General features: G+C 45.1%; 1 protein-coding gene across 6 annotated transcripts; it reads right to left on the bottom strand.

Moving 5' to 3' along the window:
* Window positions 1–1,465: 1,465 nt before the first annotated feature.
* LOC134341641 (gastrula zinc finger protein XlCGF8.2DB-like) lies at window positions 1,466–18,206 on the bottom strand. Of its 6 annotated transcripts, none has more exons than XR_010016820.1 (3): window positions 17,972–18,200; window positions 16,040–16,207; window positions 1,466–2,320 (listed from the first exon to the last, which is right to left on the bottom strand). XR_010016820.1 is itself a non-coding variant. In XM_063039534.1 (3 exons), the coding sequence occupies exon 3, from the start codon at window positions 3,834–3,836 to the stop codon at window positions 2,817–2,819; it is 1,020 nt and encodes a 339-aa protein (XP_062895604.1). In that variant the 5' UTR covers window positions 3,837–4,063; window positions 16,040–16,207; window positions 18,128–18,206; the 3' UTR covers window positions 1,466–2,816. The 6 variants fall into 6 exon arrangements, 4 of the variants coding, with proteins under 4 accessions (XP_062895604.1, XP_062895602.1, XP_062895603.1 ...); XM_063039534.1 differs by having other exon boundaries at window positions 1,466–4,063; window positions 18,128–18,206; XM_063039532.1 differs by having other exon boundaries at window positions 1,466–4,063.
* Between the last annotated feature and the right edge of the window lie 901 nt (window positions 18,207–19,107).

The following is a 19,107-nucleotide window of genomic DNA, read 5'->3' as shown; positions in this document are numbered from 1 at the left end:
CATCCTGGCAACAAATGTGGTGGAGATGAAGGAACTGAGGAAAAGAAATAGCTTTTTTCACAGGAGGCAAGGTGGAAGGAGGTTTAGTCAAGATATCCGTGCAAATCGGTAGGTTTATAAACAAAAAGCGTGAGGGTGTTTTATGATCCCTGCCATCCGCCACGGGCAGTGTCTTTCTCGGGTCAGCTGTCACTGAACGCACCCGGGTGGATGGTGGAGGGATCTGCAGAGATGGCGAGTGCTGTAGGGGTCGGAAGGGTTTATAGAAATAAGGAGTGCTTTAGGGCTCGGAAGAGTTTTCACAGATGACGAGGGGTGTTTGAGCGTTTCTCTACCACTGAGGGGATTTACTTTACTTGTAGTTCCAACATGGCATATTTGCCTGCAACAAAATGAAACCCATATTGTATCGGAGTGTTTTGCGAATAATGTTTGTGCAACATTATGCCGAGGGAACCCGAGTACCTAACTGCAGACCCACAGTCCCTACACTGTATTATATCTGCCACTTTTATTTCTTTTCCCAAAGTGCCTGACTATACAGTTCCCTACACTGTATTCAATCTAGTATGATAATCAATACATTATTTCAGATAGGACAAACCATAATAACCATTCGGATATAATATTACAGGATAAACAAGAAGGAACTACTCCCTCAATAGATATAACCATCCCAACACACCTGATTCCTCGAAACATGAAGCACCTCACAACAGGTATTATTTGCGTCATCAGTCAGACAAACAAATTATTTTATCTGTCAATCAGCTTCCAAATGTTGCTACTCTGTCATTCGTTGCCACGACCCGCTGCTGATTCCCTTCTCCTCATCATACGTTCTTACCCCGACCATCGCCCAGAGCCCCAAACTCTGCCCTGTTCAGACCCGCCTTTGGTTTCTGACCCTGCTCCATTGAATATCCAACTGATGGCTTCGCAATCTGCTTTCAGTCTTTAAAGGACAGTGGTGTTTTCTAACAAGCCTTTAGAAGCAGGGAAAATGACCCACAATGTGGAAATGAGCCGTCAATAAGGAAGTTAACGACCAACTTCATTCTTCCTCAGCCCAGAGATTAAAGAATATCTCAGACAGAACTGCAGTCAGCTCGACTTCTTCAGTCTGCAGAAAATTCAAGGGAAACCTCTTCACCCACAGAGTGGTGACTGATTGGAATCTATCACCACAGGGACAGCGAGAGATGAACAACAGGGAAGGATTTAAACAAACTGTCAAGGAACATTATCACTGGCAGGGTCCAGCCGTCCTGAGTTGACTCTCTACTGTATACTAGGTGTGTTATAAAGGTAGCCACCCTGGCCAGCCTCAGGGTCGCTCGGCTCGCTGTCATCTAGGGAAACAGCCCTCGGCCCCAGCAAACTGTGTAATTAGTTTGTGTGGATGCAGTGTGATGTACCCCACCCCGCCCAAATAACAGACAATACACCAGATACGATTAAATGATTTACAGTTTATAGATATTACTGGAACTATATAATTAATAGAGAATAAAATATAAAAGGAAAATAAAAGGCGCCACACTTATGAAAGTTCAATCTCTTCGTGCACAAACAGTTGGACCTCTGGACCCTTCTTCTTCACCCAGCGACCACTCGGACCGCCTCGACTGGCCGCCTGGGACCAACACCGGTGGTCGACCAGACGCTCCGCATGAGTCCGTCTCCGTCTCCCCTCCTCGCCGAAAGCCCCGCTCGGGGTCTGACCCCGTTAGCGGACTCACAGCACCTGGTCCATTCTCTGCCTCTCTCTCTCTTGACTTCTGTCCCAAAACCCCGCGCATACAAATCTTCCAGATACACCCAAATGATAACATCTATCCCAATTGGTTCATTTGTCCTCATACCAATAAATAATACAAAACAAACTACTAGCGGGAAGGACTTTCTCAGCGTTTAACATAACAAAGAAGCATTTCCAGTGTAACATAACAAAGAAGCCATTTTAAATTTAACATTAAAAAAACGGTACGTAAGGACAGAGTTATGATAGCTTGAATAGGTTATCACTTCATTCCCTGGATCGTAGGAGAATGACGGGAGATTTGATCAAGGTGTTCAATATTTTGTGGGTTGTATAGGGTAAGTCTGCTGGCGCGTGGCCAAGTGGTTAAGGCGTTCGTCTCGTGATCTGAAGGTCGCTGGTTCGAGCCTTGGCTGAGGCAGCGTGTGTGTGTCCATGAGCAAGGCACTGAACCACACATTGCTCTGCGACGACACCGGTGCCAAGCTGTATGTGTCCTAATGCCCTTCCCTTGGACAACGTCGGTGGCGTGGAGAGAGGAGACTTGCACCCTGCTGTCTGTATTAACCCAAGCAAATGTCCAGATAGACTTTCTCAGCATTTAACATAACATAACATAGAAGCATTTCCGATTATAACATAACAAAGAAGCCATTTTAATTAGCCTCCGCAGTAACATAAAAGACGAAACCCCCTTACATCAATTCACTCAGTACCAGAGACAGAGTTTAAAATAAACTGATTTATTTGTCTCAGATCCGGATTATTAAACTCCAGTCCCATTAAAGGTGAATGTGCAGCAGAAGAAACTCCCCCCATGCCCAGTGACCAGGGTGCAGAACTGGGTGTGGTGAGCAGCAGTAATAATTGCAGAGTTCAGCACCGATAGTCACTCTCGAAATTGCATCAGCAACGGTGATGGACAAATATCCAGCTTGCAGCTTATTGAAACTTTCTGCCCAGTCTGAACCCAGTAGTGTGTCACAAGGTTAGATTACTGAGTGAATCCCTTCCCACATTCACAGAAGGTGAACCGCCTCTCCCCAATGTGAACTCAATGATGCACATTTGGTTGATTTGGCTGAGAATCTCTTCCCACAGTCTGATCAGGTGAACGGCTTCTATCTGTGTGAATTGCCCGGTGTCTCTGAAGATGGGATGACCGGGTGAATGTCTTCCCACAGATTGAGCAGGTGAACGGCCTCTCCCCTGTGTGAACTGACCAGTGTCTCTGTAGGCGGGATGACTGGATGAATGTCTTTCCACAGACTGAGCAAGTGAACGGTCTCTCTCCTGTGTGAACTGACTGGTGTGTCTGTAGTTGAGATAGTAAAGTGAATCCTTTCCCACAGACTGAGCAGGTGAACGGCTTCTCCCCTGTGTGAAATTGGTGGTGTCTATAAAGGTCGGCTGGTCGATGGAATCCCTTCCCACAGACTGAGCAGGTGAACGGCCTGTCCCCAGTATGAAATCGCTGGTGTATTAGTAGGCTGGATGATTGAGTGAATCTCTTCCCACTGTCTGAGCAGGTGTAAGGCCTCTCTCCAGTGTGAACTCGCTTGTGTTTCAGTAGGTTAGCTATCTGAGTGAATTCCTTCCCACAGTCTGGGCAGGTGAATGGCTTCTCCCCAGTGTGAACTCGCTGGTGTATCAGTAGGTTAGCTGCCTGACTGAATCCCTTCCCACAGTCTGGACAGATGAACGGCTTCTCCCCTGTGTGAATTGACTGGTGTCTCTGTAGGTGGGATGACTGAGTGAATGTCTTCCCACAGACTGAGCAGGTGAACGGCCTCTCCCCAGTGTGAATTGACTGGTGTCTCTGTAGGTGGGATGACTGGGTGAATGTCTTCCCACAGATTGAGCAGGTGAACGGTCTCTCCCCGGTGTGAACTGACTGGTGTGTTTGCAGTTGAGATAGTAAAGTGAATCCTTTCCCACAGTCTGGGCAGGTGAATGGTCTCCCTCCGGTGTGAACTCGCTGATGTACCTTCAGTTGATATGATTTCATGAATCCCTTCCCACAGTCCGAGCAGGTGAACAGCCGGTCTCCAGTGTGAACACGCTGGTGAGCCATTAGGTCAGATGACTGAATGAATTCTTCCCCACAAATTCAGCAAGTGACCAGCCTCTGCCCAGTGTGAACTGACTGGTGTGTCCACAGGTGGGAAGACCGGCTGAATCCCTTCTCACACACAGAACAGGTGAATGGCCTTGCCCCAGTGTGAACTTGCTGATGTACCTTCAGTTGAGATGACCGAGTGAATCTACCCCTTCTGCCTGAGCAGAAGAACGGCCTCTCCCCTGTGTAAAATGACAGATTTGCCAGTCAGTCAGATGATCGAGTGAATGCCCCCCCACAGTCTGAGCAGGAAGGATGATTGAGTGAATCCCATGTTCTACTTCTTAAATATCTGGACAGGGACAGCAAAACTGACATGTTAACCATATAACCATATAATAATTACAGCACGGAAACAGGCCATCTCGGCCCTTCTAGTCCGTGCCGAACTCTTACTCTCACCTAATCCCACCGACCTGCATCCAATCTATAACCCTCCATTCCTTTCCTGTCCATATATATATCCAATTTAACTTTAAACGACAACATCGATCCTGCCTCAACCACTTATGCTGGAACCTCGTTCCACACAGCTACCACTCTCTGCGAAAAGAAGCTCCCTCTCATGTTACCCCTAAACTTTTGCCCTTTAACTCTCAACTCATGTCCTCTTGCTTGAATCTCCCCCATTCTCAATGGAAAAAAGCCTATCCACGTCAACTCTATCTATCTCCCTCATAATTTTAAATACCTCTATCAAGCCCCCGCTCAATCTTCTACGCTCCAAAGAATAAAGACCTAACCTGTTCAACCTTTCTCTGTAACTTACGAGATGAAACCCAGGCAACATTTTAGTAAATCTCCTCTGTACTCTCTCAATTTTATTGACATCTTTCCTATAATTCGGTGAACAGAACTGTACACAATACTCCAAATTTGGCCTTATACAATTTCAACATTACATCCCAACTCCTATACTCAATGCTCTGATTAATAAAGGTCAGCATACCAAAAGCTTTCTTCACCACCCTATCCACATGAGATTCCACCTTCTGGGAACTATGCACCATTTTTCCTGGATCCCTCTGTTCTATAGCATTCTTCAATGCCCTACCATTTACCATGTATGTCCTATTTTGATTAGTCCTACCAAAATGTAGCACCTCACATTTTTCAGCATTAAACTCCATCTGCCATCTTTCAGCCCACTCTTCTAACTGGCCTAAATCTCTCTTCAAGCTTTGAAAGCCTATTTCATTATCCATGTTGTGTTCGAGATTCCCGTAGATAAATTTCTTGTCATTTGTAACCTGTAAAAACATTTACAAAATCCATCAATGGGTGTAGGACAACATTTCAGCTGATATCACTTGAGTTGTCAAGGTGTGATCTGACATCACACTGTTACAGTGAAGTTCAATGCAAGTTGGAGAGAGAAACCTCCTAACTGGACACAGTGCTGGTATCTGGAATGACCATCAAGCTCTCTGATGCTCTTCCTGTCTCTATAAGAATGGGGCATTTCTGCCATCTCCAATCTGTGACCTGGCGCAGTCTGACTCTCTCCATTGGTATTATTCCCTGTTCCCACTGAGCTGCATGGGTTCCTGGCCCCACAGTTACTGAAACACTCTCACACAAATAGCTGACAGGGCATTCGACGCACCTACCACTCTCGGTGTAAAAAACTTACCCCTGCCATCCCCTCGATATCTCTTTCCAAGCACCTTAAAACTATGCCCCCTCGTGTTAGCCATTTCAGCCCTGGGAGAAAACCTCTGGCTATCCACACGATCAATGCCCCTCATCATCTTATACATCTAAAAAAAAGACTCTAAACATGTACAAGGAAATTGCTTTAAGGATTTGCTAGAAGTATACTAAATTATCAGGGTATAGACAGGGTAAATGCAAGCAGCTTTTTCTACTGAGGTTGGGTGAGATGACAACCAGAAGTCATGGGTAAGTGGAGAAGGTGAAAATTTAACGGGAACATGTGGATAAACTCTTCACTGCAATGGTCATGAGAGTGTGGAATGAGATGCCAGCACAAGCGGTGAATATGAACTCAGCTTCACCGTTTCAAAGAAGTTCAGATGGGGGTCTGGATGGTAGGGGTATGGAGGTTGATGGTCACGATGCAGATTGGTGCATTAGATAGCTTAAATGTTTTTTTTCGCATTGACTAGATGGGCCAAATGGCCTGTTTCCTTACTGAACTTCTCCATGTTTCTATGACAGAGAAGCTGGCCAGACTTGTTTGGAAGGGAAACGGTCGGAGTGACAACGGAGCAGCAATGGCTGGAGTTTCTGGGAGCAATTTGGGAGCTGAGTGATCGATACATCCCAAAGAAGTGGAAGCATTGGAAAGGCAGGAGGACACAACCGTGGCTGAAATGAGAAGCCAAAGCCAACATAAAAGCCAAAGAGAGGGCAAACAAAAGAGCAAAATCTATTGGAAAGCATTTTTAAACCAACAGAAGATGACTGAAAAAAAAAAGTCAGATGATCTCAGAGCGTGGAATCATGATATTGTAGCATTAATGAGTCTTGGTCGCATTCAACAGTCTGAGGCATTTAGAGGAGCAAAATATCCAGAGTCTCAATATCTCTTGAAAACCAAGATACCCTGCACCAGTTAACTTTCAACTTTTATTTTGGCAGGCACATACAAACTAGACACCCTCAAAATTTCACTTCTGAAGGCCTCCCGCTGACCAGGTTCTCCTTTGTCAGAGAACAGCCTGTCCCAAACCACAAGTGTCAGATCCTTTCTGATACCATCAAATTTAACCTTTCTCCAATTTAGAATCACAACCAATGGTCCAGACCTCCCTTTTTCCATATTTACTTTGAATCTCATGCCATTATAGAACATAGAAAATAGAACAGTATAGCACAGTACAGGCTCTTGGGCCCACAATGTTATGCTGACCCTTAAACCCTGCCTCCCATATAACCCCACCCCCACCTTAAATTCCTCCATACACCTGTCTACTAGTCTCTTAAATTTCACTAGTGTATCTGCCTCCACCAATGACCCAGGCAGTACATTCCACGCACCAACCACTCTCTGAGTAAAAAACCTTCCTCTAATATCCCCCTTGAACTTCCCACCCCTTATCTTAAAGCCATGTCCTCTTGCATTGAGCAGTGGTGCCCTGGGGAAGAGGCGCTGGCTATCCACTCTATCTGTTCCTCTTAAAATCTTGTATACCTCTATCATGTCTCCTTTCATTCTCCTTCTCTCCAGAGTGTAATGCCCTAGCTCCCTTAATCTCTGATCATAATGCATACTCTCTAAACGAGGCAGCATCCTGGTAAATCTCCTCTGTACCCTTTCCAATGCTTTCACATCCTCCCTATAGTGAGGTGACCAGAACTGGACACAATACTCCAAGTGTGTCTTAACCAGAGTTTTATAGAGCTGCACCATTGCATCGCGACTCTTAAACTCTATCCTTCGACTTATGAAAGCTAACACCCCATAAGCTTTCTTAACTACCCTCTCCACCTGTGAGGCAACCTTCAGGGATCTGTGTAATTTCTGTCACCAGATCCCAACAGTTTATTGCACACTTCTACGTCGGGAATTCTACGTACTGATTAAGGACACAATTGACAAACTCTACCCGATCTAGTCCTTTTACAGTACGGGAGTCCCAGTCAACATATGGAAAATTAAATCACTTACTGAATCAACCTTTATTTCTTGGCACGGTCCGTGATCTTTCTACAAAATTATTTCTCTAAATCCCTCAGACCGTTGGGTGCAACCAAGTCCCAATAATGGCTACAATATCATAATTCCCTGTCCTGAGCTCATCTGGCTTTCCTACGATGCTTCTTGCATTGTGATATACACAGCTCAGCACATTCATCGCACCATGCTCAAACATTTGATTGCTGACTCGATCTGAGGTCTGAACAACATCTGACTGGTGTCAAGAAAATAAACTCTCCCTCATTGTCACAAAAACAAAGGAGCTGATTGTGGACGACAGGAGGAATGGAGACAGGCTAACCCCTATTGACATCAATGGATCTGGGGTTGAGAGGGTGAACAGATTTAAGTTCCTCGGCATAAACATCACCGTGGACCTCACGTGGTCGGTGCATACCAGCTGTGTTGTGAAAAAGCACAACAACTCCTTTTTCACCTCAGGTGTCTGAAGAAGTTTGGGATGGGGCCCCAAATCCAAAGAACTTTCTACAGGGACACAATTGGGAGCATCCTGACTGGCTGCATCACTGCCTGGTATGGGAACTGCACTTCCCCTAATTGCAGGAGCCTGCAGAGAGTGGTGCGGACAGCCCAGCATATCTGTAAATGTGAACTTCCCACTATTCAGGACATTTACAGAGACAGGTGTGTAAAAAGGGCCAAAAGGATATTGGGGACCCAATTCACCACAACCACAAACTGTTCCTGCTGCTACCATCCAGGAAACGGTACCACAGCAAAAGGACCAACAGGCTCTAGGACATCATCTTCTACCAGGCCATCAGACTGATTAATTCATGCTGATAGAACTGCATTTCTGTGTTATATTGACTGTTCTATGTACAAACTATTTATAATAAATTACACATTCCACATTTAGACAGAGACGTTGCTTAAATATTTCTACTTCTCATGTATATGAAGGATGTATGTAATAAAGTCAATTCAATTCATATCACCCTCTCCACTATCTGTTCTGTCAGTCTGGCTCCCATTCCCCCTGCAAATTATTTTAACCACATCACCCTCTCCCGCCACACTAGCACTAGCAAGCCTTACCACTAGGATATTAGTCCTCTTTTGTTATGTTCCCGTAACTAATGAATCCCCTTTCACCCCTTTGACTTTCCTCTGCCAGGTAATCCCCCCGCCAACATTTTCTAAAGTGGTGTAGCTGTTGTAGTGTGGGATTGCCACAAGAGTACTCTGCGATCAATATTTAATCTCATTTCCCTTGCTGACTCTCACCCAGTTTCCTGTGTCCTGCACCTTGGGTGTAACTCACCTCTCTTCATGTCATATCTATCACCCCCTCCATCCCCTGGATGATCCGGAATTCGTCCATTTCAAGTTCCAACTCCTTAAAGTGCAAGGTTACAAGCTGCAGCTGGATGCACATCTTGTAGGTGAGGGCATCAGGGACACTGGAGGTCTCCCCACCGTCCCACCAATGTTAGATTAGATTAGATTATGAGAACACGCAGTCCTCTTTTATTGTCATTTAGTAATGCATGCATTAAGAAATGATAAAATGTTCCTCCAGCGTGTTATCACAGAAACACAGGACAGACCAAGACTGAAAAACTGACAAAAAAAACACATAATTAAAAACATATAGTTACAACAGTGCAAAGCAATACCGTAACTTGATAAAGAACAGACCATGGGCACGGTAAAAAAAAAGTCTCAAAGTCTCTCGAAAGTCCCATCATCTCACGCAGACGGTAGAAGGAAGAAAACTCTCCCTGCCATGAGCTTCCAGTAATGCAGCATCCTGGCAGCATCCGACCACAGTCCGACTCTGAGTCCATCCGAAAACTTCGAGCCTCCGACCAACCCTCCGACACTGAGCACCGAGCAACATCTCTGCCGAACGCTTCGACCCCAGCCCCGGCCGCCAGAAACAGGCAAAGCCGAGGATTTGGGGTCTTCCCCTCCGGAGATTCTCGATCGCACAGTAGCAGCGGTAATGAACCGGGCATTTCAGAAGTTTCTCCAGATGTTCCTCTGTGCTTCTCACGTCTGTCTCCATCAAATCAGAATTGCGCATGGCATCCTACTTACAAACACCGATACCATTCACCGGAGAGGCCACGCGCGCTGCGTCTCGCCGCCATCTTCTCCTCCCTCCCTTGGGGTTTTGTCCCCTCTTATTAGTAATATCCAGTGTACATATAAACCTTGTACTGTGCATATTTTTAACCCAGTGACAAAATGGGCACAGTGAATTTTATATAGAGAGGTATTCATTTTAACAGCTAGCAAATTACTGTCGATAAGAACTTTGATCTCCTCTGGGTTCGATCGAGTTCATCTGCACTCTCACACAACCTATGTTGCAGGCCTGTAATGAGTAATGAAGGATTTTCTCAACAGAGCTTTTGCACATTGTCCATGTGTGGTTTGCTTGCTAAATTACGCTGCAAAACGTCAAATTTCCAAGTATCACTCCACTTCTTCCCACTTGTAAATTCTACAGCAACTTTTGCATCACTACAGTACACACAGATAACACCAGTTTCTGTTTTGTACATAAATATTTCACCTGATCCCTCCTGAGGAATTGAGAACATATTTTATAAAATCATTTTCAACCTATGTAACCTGGCTAAAAGAATAATTGGGACTGAATAGGAATTTTTGAACTGAAGTAAACTCTGTCTTCAGCGGTTAGCTTAGACAGGCTCATTACCAGTTCTCTGCGGCTTGCAGAGAGACACACTGAGAGCTGATAACATTATACATTGTACCCTCATTAGTTGATAACATTATACATTGTACCGTCGTTTCAGTAAAGGGAGGACTCACAGTTAAGAACAGGAATGAACATCTGTCTGTAAGTAAATCAGGGCCTTGCAAAGGGAATGACTGATAAAGTACATCCATCTGTAACTAAAACCTTGACTTAGCCAACTCTCTTATCTAATTAATTAAGTTTTGCACCAACAGACTTGGTGGGCGTAACAGTTTTAATAACATCATCCAATAGTCATGTATGGGGCATCCTATGTACACATATACGGCTGTAACCCGACTAAGTCAGTCCACTTGTCAGATGGTGGCAGTGCCCACATGCCTTCCCTTTGATAACTGGGTCTCCAACTCCTGCAGGAGAAAGTGCAATAAACTGTGATGACGATAACAAGCTGGTCTCCCGAGTTGTAATCAGATTCAACTTTAACATAGAACATAGAACATAGAATAGTCAGCACAGTACAGGCCCATCAGCCCACAATGTTGTGCCTACCCTCAAACCGTGCCTCCCATATAAGTCCCCACCTTAAATTCCTCCGTATACCTGTCTAGTAGTCTCTTAATCTTCATTGGTGTATCTGCCTCCACCACTTACTTAGGTAGTGCATTCCATGCATTAACCACTCTCTGAGTGAAAAACCTTCCTCTAATATCCCCGCTGAACTTCCCACCCCCTACCTTAAAGACATGGCCTCTTGTATTGAGCAGTGGTGCCCTGGGGAAGGGGTGCTGGCTATCCACTCCATCTATTGCTCTTAATATCTTGTACACCTCCATCATCTCTCCTCTCATCCTCCTTCTCTCCAAAGAGTAAAGCCCTAGCTCACTTAATCTCTGATCATAATGCATACTCTCTAAACCAGGCAGCATCCTGGTAAATCTCCTCTGTACCCTTCCCAATGCTTTCACATCTTTCCTGTAGTGAGGCGACCAGAACTGGACACAGCACTCCAAGTGTGGCCTAACCAGAGCTTTAAAGAGCTGCATCATTACATTGCGACTCTTAAACTCTATCCCTCCACTTATGAAAGCTAACACCCCATAAGTTTTCTTAACTACCCTATCCACCTGTGAGGCAACTTTCAGGGATCTGTGGACATATACCCCCAGATCCCTCTGCTCCTCCACACTACCAGGTATCCTGCCATTTACTTTGTACTCTGCATTGGAGTTTTTCCTTCCAAAGTGTACCACCTCACACTTCTCCGGGTTGAACTCCATTTGCCACTTCTCAGCCGACTTATGCATCCTATCAATGTCTCTCTGCAATCCTTGACAATCCTCTACACTATCTACAACACCACCAACCTTTGTGTCGTCTGCAAACTTGCCAACCCACCCTTCTACCCCCACATCCAGGTCGTTAATAAAAAAATCACGAAAAGTAGAGGTCCCAGAACAGATCCTTGTGGGACACCACTAGTCACGGTCCTCCAATCTGAATGTACTCCCTCCACCACGACCCTCTGCCTTCTGCAGGTAAGGCAATTCTGAATCCACCTGGCCAAACTTCCCTGGATCCCATGCCTACTAACTTTCTGAATAAGCCTCCCATGTGGAACCTTGTCAAATGCCTTAGTAAAATCCATATAGATCACATCCACTGCACTACCCTCATCTATATGCCTGGTTACCTCCTCAAAAAACTCTATCAGTCTTGTTAGACACGATCTGCCCTTCACAAAGCCATGCTGATCTTTTCCAACAACTTTCCCACCACAGACGTAAGGCTCACTAGTCTATAATTACCCAGACTATCCCTGCTACATTTTTGAATAAGGGGACAACATTCGCCTTCCTCCAATTCTCCGGGACCAACGAGGACATAAAGATCCTAGCCAGAGGCTCAGCAATCTCTTCCCTCGCCTCATGGAACAGCCTGGGGAATATTCCGTCAGGCCCCGGGGACTTATCCGTCCTAATGTATTTTAACAACTCCAACACCTCCTCTCCCTTAATATCAACATGCTCCAGAACATCAACCTCACTCATATTGTCCTCACCATCATCAAGTTCCCTCTCATTGGTGAATACCGAACGGAAGTATTCATTGAGGATCTCGCTCACCTCCACAGCCTCCAGGCACATCTTCCAACCTTTATCTCCAATCGGTCCTACCTTCACTCCTGTCATCCTTTTTTTACTTCACGTAATTGAAAAATGCCTTGGGGTTTTCCTTTACCCGACTCGCCAAAATTTGGAGTCACGAACATGATCCCAGTGTAGATAGTGCCAAGCAGACTGTGGTGGGATATTACCTCATGGGAACAAGCAGTAAATTTGATATGGAAAAAGAACTGTGGAAAGAAGTGGAAATTGTTGAAAAGGGAATGGAAGGAAAAGGCAGATGTAAAGTGGAACAGTATATTATTAGCAAGTTGGAAGAATAATGCATGTGACAAATGGATCGAGGTATGTACTGCAGAAGGAACGCCAAAGTTTGGGAGATGCTGAAAGTGGAGTGTGAACGGGTGGATGGGCACCGTAAACGAGAACAGGAAAAACAACGTAAGCAAACCAAGGCCGAGATAGGAGAGAAGGGCAGGAAAGTCAGTCTAAAGTTCGCCCTGATAGGGAAACAAGTGATCCCGAACCCACGTCTGAAAACCGACCCTGTTTGAGGACAATGACCGTGTTCAAGAGTGGGCCGGGTAAAACAGTGCCCTGAGATCCACAAAGGTAAGGATTAGAGGTAAGTTGAGGATTATTCCGAGACAGGGAGGGAAGAATCCAATAAAAACCCAGAAGTAATGCCTCCATGAAGACAAATGCCCACCCGAACGCTGTCCAATACATGAGAAGGAGGAGGGACAGCCCTCAGTGATTCCTGTGTATGCACCCTGGAAGCCTCAAGAAATGATAATGATCTTGAATCAGACCCCAGATAGAACAGAAAAACCAGCACAGTTTGCTCTGTATGTCCGCAGTACTATACAAATGTTTAATGCGACCCCGCAGGATTTATTCGGCCTCTGCTGCATGATTCTGTCAGCTGATGATGGGCGGAAATGGAAGGCAGAATTGAAAAAACAAATCAATGGCAATACCAATGCCAATACCAATGGCACTCTGAAGAGTAAACTGGCCAAACTAACAGCAGAGACTGGACTCACTTGGTTGAAGGTCCTACCGTTAGCCCTATTCCACATGAGAGTTACCCAACAGGGGAAATCAGGGTTGTCACCAGCTGAAATCATTTATCTACGGCCCATGAGGACACTCTGGGGACCAAGACCTTGTGTACCATTGCTCCCAGAAAGTCTACCAGCAGAATTGGATATGCATACCCTATGGGAAGAGATGCGGAAATATATATGTCAACTAACCAAAATTTTCGAAGCATTACATTCACAGGTATGACAGACTTACAAGGAAGAGAAGTACCCGGCAGAGAGGAGTGACTATAGAACATAGAACATAGAATAGTACAGCACAGTACAGGCCCTTCGCCCCACGATGTTGTGCCGACCCTTAAACCCTGCCTCTCATATAACCCCTCACCTTAAATTCCTCCATATACCTGTCTAGTAGTCTCTTCAATTTCACTAGTGTATCTGCCTCCACCACTGACTAAGGCAGTGCATTCCACGCACCAACCACACTCTGAGTAAAAAACCTTCCTCTAATATCCCCCTTGAACTTCCCACCCCTTACCTTAAAGCCATGTCCTCTTGTACTGCACACTGGTGCCCCGGGGAAGAGGCGCTAGCTGTCCACTCTATCTGTTCCTCTTAGTATCTTGTATACTTATATCATGTCTCCTCTCATTCTCCTTCTCTCCAAAGAGTAAAGCCCTAGCTCCCTTAATCTCTGATCATAATGCATACTTTCTAAACCAGGCAGCATCCTGGTAAATCGCCTCTGTACCCTTTCCAATGCTTCCACATCCTTCCTATAGTAGGGCGACCAGAAATGGACACAGTACTCCAAGTGTGGTCTCACCAGAACTATCCCACTATAGAACCTGGGGATTTTGTCCTGATAAAGAACTGGGATTGAGGAAAACTCGGACCCCGGTGGAGAGGACCACATCAGGTTTTACTCATCACTCACAAAGCTGTGAAACTGAAGGGGCAATCTCGGTGGATACATCGAACAGAAAATAAACGTGTTATTGAAGGAACTGAGCGGAAGGACTCACTTGGACTAAAGGAGAATGTTTTGGTTGATAGTGGTGTTCTTGTTTATGTCTTTGAGAGAGCTCACCCCAGAATCTGGTGGCCCCCATGTTAACACCTTTCTGTCTCTCTGTCACACCTATGCCAAACAGATAGAACTAGGGGCCTGCTGGGACTGTGCCGAAATTCCGCAGCATGGTAAAACTATGATTCCAATGTCAGTAATCCCGCTGAACCAGAGTGAGGAACTCTCAGCCTGGGCTTTCTCAAATAACACCCAGGGAAGTGAGGTGTGGAATTGTGGTCCAGTCACAGATGACTGTGGCTGTCAGTGTGTTGAGGGATGGTATCTCAGGCTCCCACCAAACGGAACTTCCTATACTGGGAAACATGCATCCTGGCCATACTTGCAGGTGCCCAGCAGCGGAGAGGAATAACTGAGACTGAGCGATTTTGGATGATCGCTTTTCTCTCCTATGGAGTAGCCAGGAATTCACGAGAGATAATCAATTTGGCTACAACACTTGAGGAGCTGGCCGCAATACCGCAGGGGCCCTGACAGAAACACAGGCCCAAGTAACAGAAATATCCACTGAAATGATTGCAATCTGGCAAACAGTCCAACAGGATCGTATGGCTTTAGATCTTATCCTGGCTGATAAAGGGGGAACTTGTGCTATTATTGACACAGAATGCTGTACCTATATCCCTGATGACTCTACTAACATTACATCCCTCTCCGAGCACACTGCCAAGGAGACTGACAGCATCAAGAGAGTAGGGCAGGATTTACACGGGTTCACCGAAGGGTCGAAATGGTGGTCTTCGAAGGCCTGTTTGGTAATATGCGGGGTACGATACGCTATTTTTACCGACTGATAAGTCAATGCTGTACTCGGTTGCTTTTTCTGTAAAAAAAAAATACTGCTTTGTTGATCACGTAATGATCAAAAGGAGAGAATGATAAAGTATGTGAAAGGGTTAACACTTCATTAAACAATAGCAGCCTGTTTTTCTGAAAGAAACTGCTGATGATCAACAGATGTGCTAAGCCACGCTGAGCCATATTTCTTCTTGAGGGTCGCTAGCTGGGGTTTCAGGATGCTTATCTCCTTGTGCACTCATGCGTAGAGATAGGACAGCTTCAGTCTGTTCTCTGTGTTTAAGCCATGATGAATATTTTGTAATTTGTCTTTAGGGTCTGTCATGTAGTAAATTACTTTGGCTCCAGCCTGTCTTGTTGTGGCGGTGGGGGTGGGGGTGGGGGTGTTATCTGGACAGATATATCTGTGGTGTAAGGGGAATTGACATTCTGTCATTTAGTGGATTGGGCGGGAACAATCATAGACTGTTCCTGTTTGAGTGACTAACTGAGTAAGTCCTGGGTGCTTCGAATAAAGAGTTTGTACTTATATGGTCTCTGAGTGACTTTATCTGGATTCGACTTCCACAGAATGGGAGTGGTTTTAAAGGGCTGGGCTGCTGGAAGCACATTACCAGACCTGGAGAGATTGGAACTAGATCTGCCAGAGGCATAACTGGTTCTTCTGGGGACATTCCTACCTTCCTTTGTACAGGTATGTAATGTCTAAAGGACCAGTGTTTGAGTAAATGAGACTCACCAAACTTTCCCCTGACTGAATCACTGGAATCTCCGAGTCAGATGGGTTCTCTCCAGTTGATGCTCTCAATCCTCGGGCTGATTCACTTGTTGCTGTTCCCTCGTCTTCAGTCGTGGTTTGCTTCCAGTTGGGGTTTTTCTTCCATTAAATCTCTCACTACAGGTCTAACTTTAACATGAAAGATAATGAAGCACATTAACAATAGAAAGGAGAACCAAACGTTTCTGCTTAATGTTGCTAAGAACAAAACTCACTGAAATTTAAATGTTGAAGGCAAGTATAATTATCTCAATGAACAATCTTTTATTGTCCCTCACACGTCACAAAACGATATGGGATAAGAAGGAGCCATCATTCAGACATGGTAAGACATCAGACACAGGAACAGAATTAGGTGATTCGATCCATCTGGTCTGCCCCACCACTCAACCATGGCTGAGTTTTATTCCAACACCATATTCCTGCCTTCCTCCTGTAACCCTGAAGCTACTTAGCAATCATGAATATATTAATCTCTGTCACAAATATACCCAAATGGCAACAGATTCCACAGATCAGACATCTTTTACCCCAAAATTTTCTTATCTCAGTTTTAAAGGGAAGCACCTTTATTCTGAGACTGTGCTGTCAGATCACAGACTCTCCGTCTAATGGAAACATCCTCTCCATGTCCACTGTATCCAGGCTTTTCAGCATTCGGTAGGTTTTCTTAACCATATATCCCTCCACCACCCCCACCGTCCCTCTGAATTCCATCGAGCACAGGTCCAGAACCATCAAATACTCCTCAGACATAATGCCGATCATTCCTGAGATTATCCTTGTAAACTTTGTTAGCAACAGTTCCAGGAATAACAAATTGGTACCGGGATAATTTACAGGGAAAATTTGTGCTTTCTTTACTGTTCGACTATCACAGAACGAGCTTTTTCCATTTCCAGGTTAAATGAGGTCCATTTCAGGAAATATAAACCATTGCAGGGTGAAAGTAATAAAAAAAAAGAAACTGGAATTACCACAAACTCTCAGCAGGTAAGGAACAGCTGTGGGGAAAGGAATAAACTTTACAATTCAGGTCGATAACGTTTTGTCGGAATGACTTTTTACGTACCCCGTAACGGGTTTAAGGAACCAGCAGGAATGGAACACAGCTGGAGACTGGTTCTGCTGTGAAAAAAACTCTAATTTTTATTAGTAACTACGCAATATAGTGATATAAAAACGAGATAAAGCGAACAGGTTAGCACAGTTTCTGCATATATACAGGTGTGTAAATATAAAACCCAAACTTCTTCAAACTTAGGTGGTAAAAGGTACAGTCTTACGATGGAAGGTAAGACAGTTCAGTTCAATGCTCAGGTTAATTAATGAGAGATATTTGTGACCCAAAAGGCGAATGTTGTGAGAAGGCAATTGCGTCGACATTCCACAGATCCCGCAATAACAATACAAGATAACAACAGCAGAGTAGGTTTTATCTCCGAAGTTGTTCCACCCCACACACGAAGTACCACCGTCAGTGATCTTCAACGAATATCCTTTCAACACAAGTGGTACCACACCAGAATTCAGCTACGGGTCATCCCAAAGTGGTGGTCACAGGATACTCAAACAGAATCCACGTATGGATTATCACCAATAGTAGCTTATCACAAAGGGAACTCTGTTCTAGGGAACCACCACCCAGGCAAGGGTCGACACACCGGTAGATTCCACAAGGTTACCCACAACGTGATAGCCACTTATCCATTTCCGTGACTTACGAAATACTTCCAACAGTGATTTTCCACAGGGGTACCTTTCTTCAGTGAACTACCACACCCAGACAAGGGTAACACACACGTGGCAGGTTTCCCCTCACCAGGGAACCCACTCCTGTGTATTAACTACGTGACAGTCACACCTTCACATTCGAATGGAACTCAAACTCACCCCTTACGAGCTACTTGGAGAGAGAGTCCAAACAGTGACATCTTTGTCACTCGGTTTCTTCTGTTTCAAACCTTCCTCTCCTCTCTATTCTGCAAACTTCCATTTGCAGCACTTGTGAGAGTCAATTATCAATACTCCGGATCGATCTCAACTCACCCCTTTGGGCTACTGAAAGTTTAAACCAGGACCTCACTCACTGGTGTCTTTCATTGACCGAATCCAACTTGACTCTGAGCAGATGTTTCTCTGTGTCTGTAAATGCCCTTGAAAAAAAGTAAACACGCTGCAGAGAAACCATAAGACGAGCTGGTCACCATAGCAACCGAGCAATTCTGCAGACAGTAGAAATCCAGAAGTGTCCCAAAAGTCAGACTCATTTCTCTCGGCATCTTAAAGTGACAGTCCACCCCCTAGGAGTACATAACAGACCTCAAACATGTTCACTTTTTCGTGCAGATCTCCATCAGCTTGAGATTCTGCTTGATTTCCACGGAGTGACAGAGAAGTGACAGTGAAGGGGGTGGATTTCCAAACACAGTTGGAACGCCAAACTCAAGGGTCTATAGAACAGCCTATTTACTCATAGCCTCTCCCTGTGAGGATGGAGTAGCAGCTCATCCTCTCCTCAGATTAGCAGTCATTGCTTCCAAAGGAACTCCAGAAACAAACATCTGATCCCAGACCAGAAATACTCGCTCAGCACCTCATGAGCCCAAGCAACTCAATCCCAGGGTCCATTTTACCTGGATCAAAAACTGTGATATCCCAGGACACAACCTCACAGAGTCACACAGCTGAATCTGCCACTCACCGACCCTGAGAGACTCACACATCACCCCCGCATCTCACACTGGGTAGTGCAATCCGGGATTTCCCCACAACCAATGTCCAGCTGCTCGAAACTTCTGCTTCACTGCAGAAGGACGACCATCCAGCCCCATCTGTAGAAGCACTAACCAATGTCAAAGCCAAAACCCCGACAGTCCGTTATGCTTGGAATGTAGATCACAGGATTATAGCCCAAGCCCCAACTCTCCCAGTACTCCTTGCTGCCAGTAAAATGCTGCAGTGTGTCAGCCAGTCACAGTTCAATAATTAGCACCTCCACACCAATGTACAACAGAACTGGTACCTGA

Source organism: Mobula hypostoma, unplaced genomic scaffold, assembly GCF_963921235.1.
Source record: "Mobula hypostoma unplaced genomic scaffold, sMobHyp1.1 scaffold_36, whole genome shotgun sequence".
NCBI classification, from domain to species: domain Eukaryota; kingdom Metazoa; phylum Chordata; class Chondrichthyes; order Myliobatiformes; family Myliobatidae; genus Mobula; species Mobula hypostoma.
The sequence above is the reverse complement of the archived record's forward strand: the minus strand, read 5'-3'. Positions and strand labels throughout refer to the sequence as shown.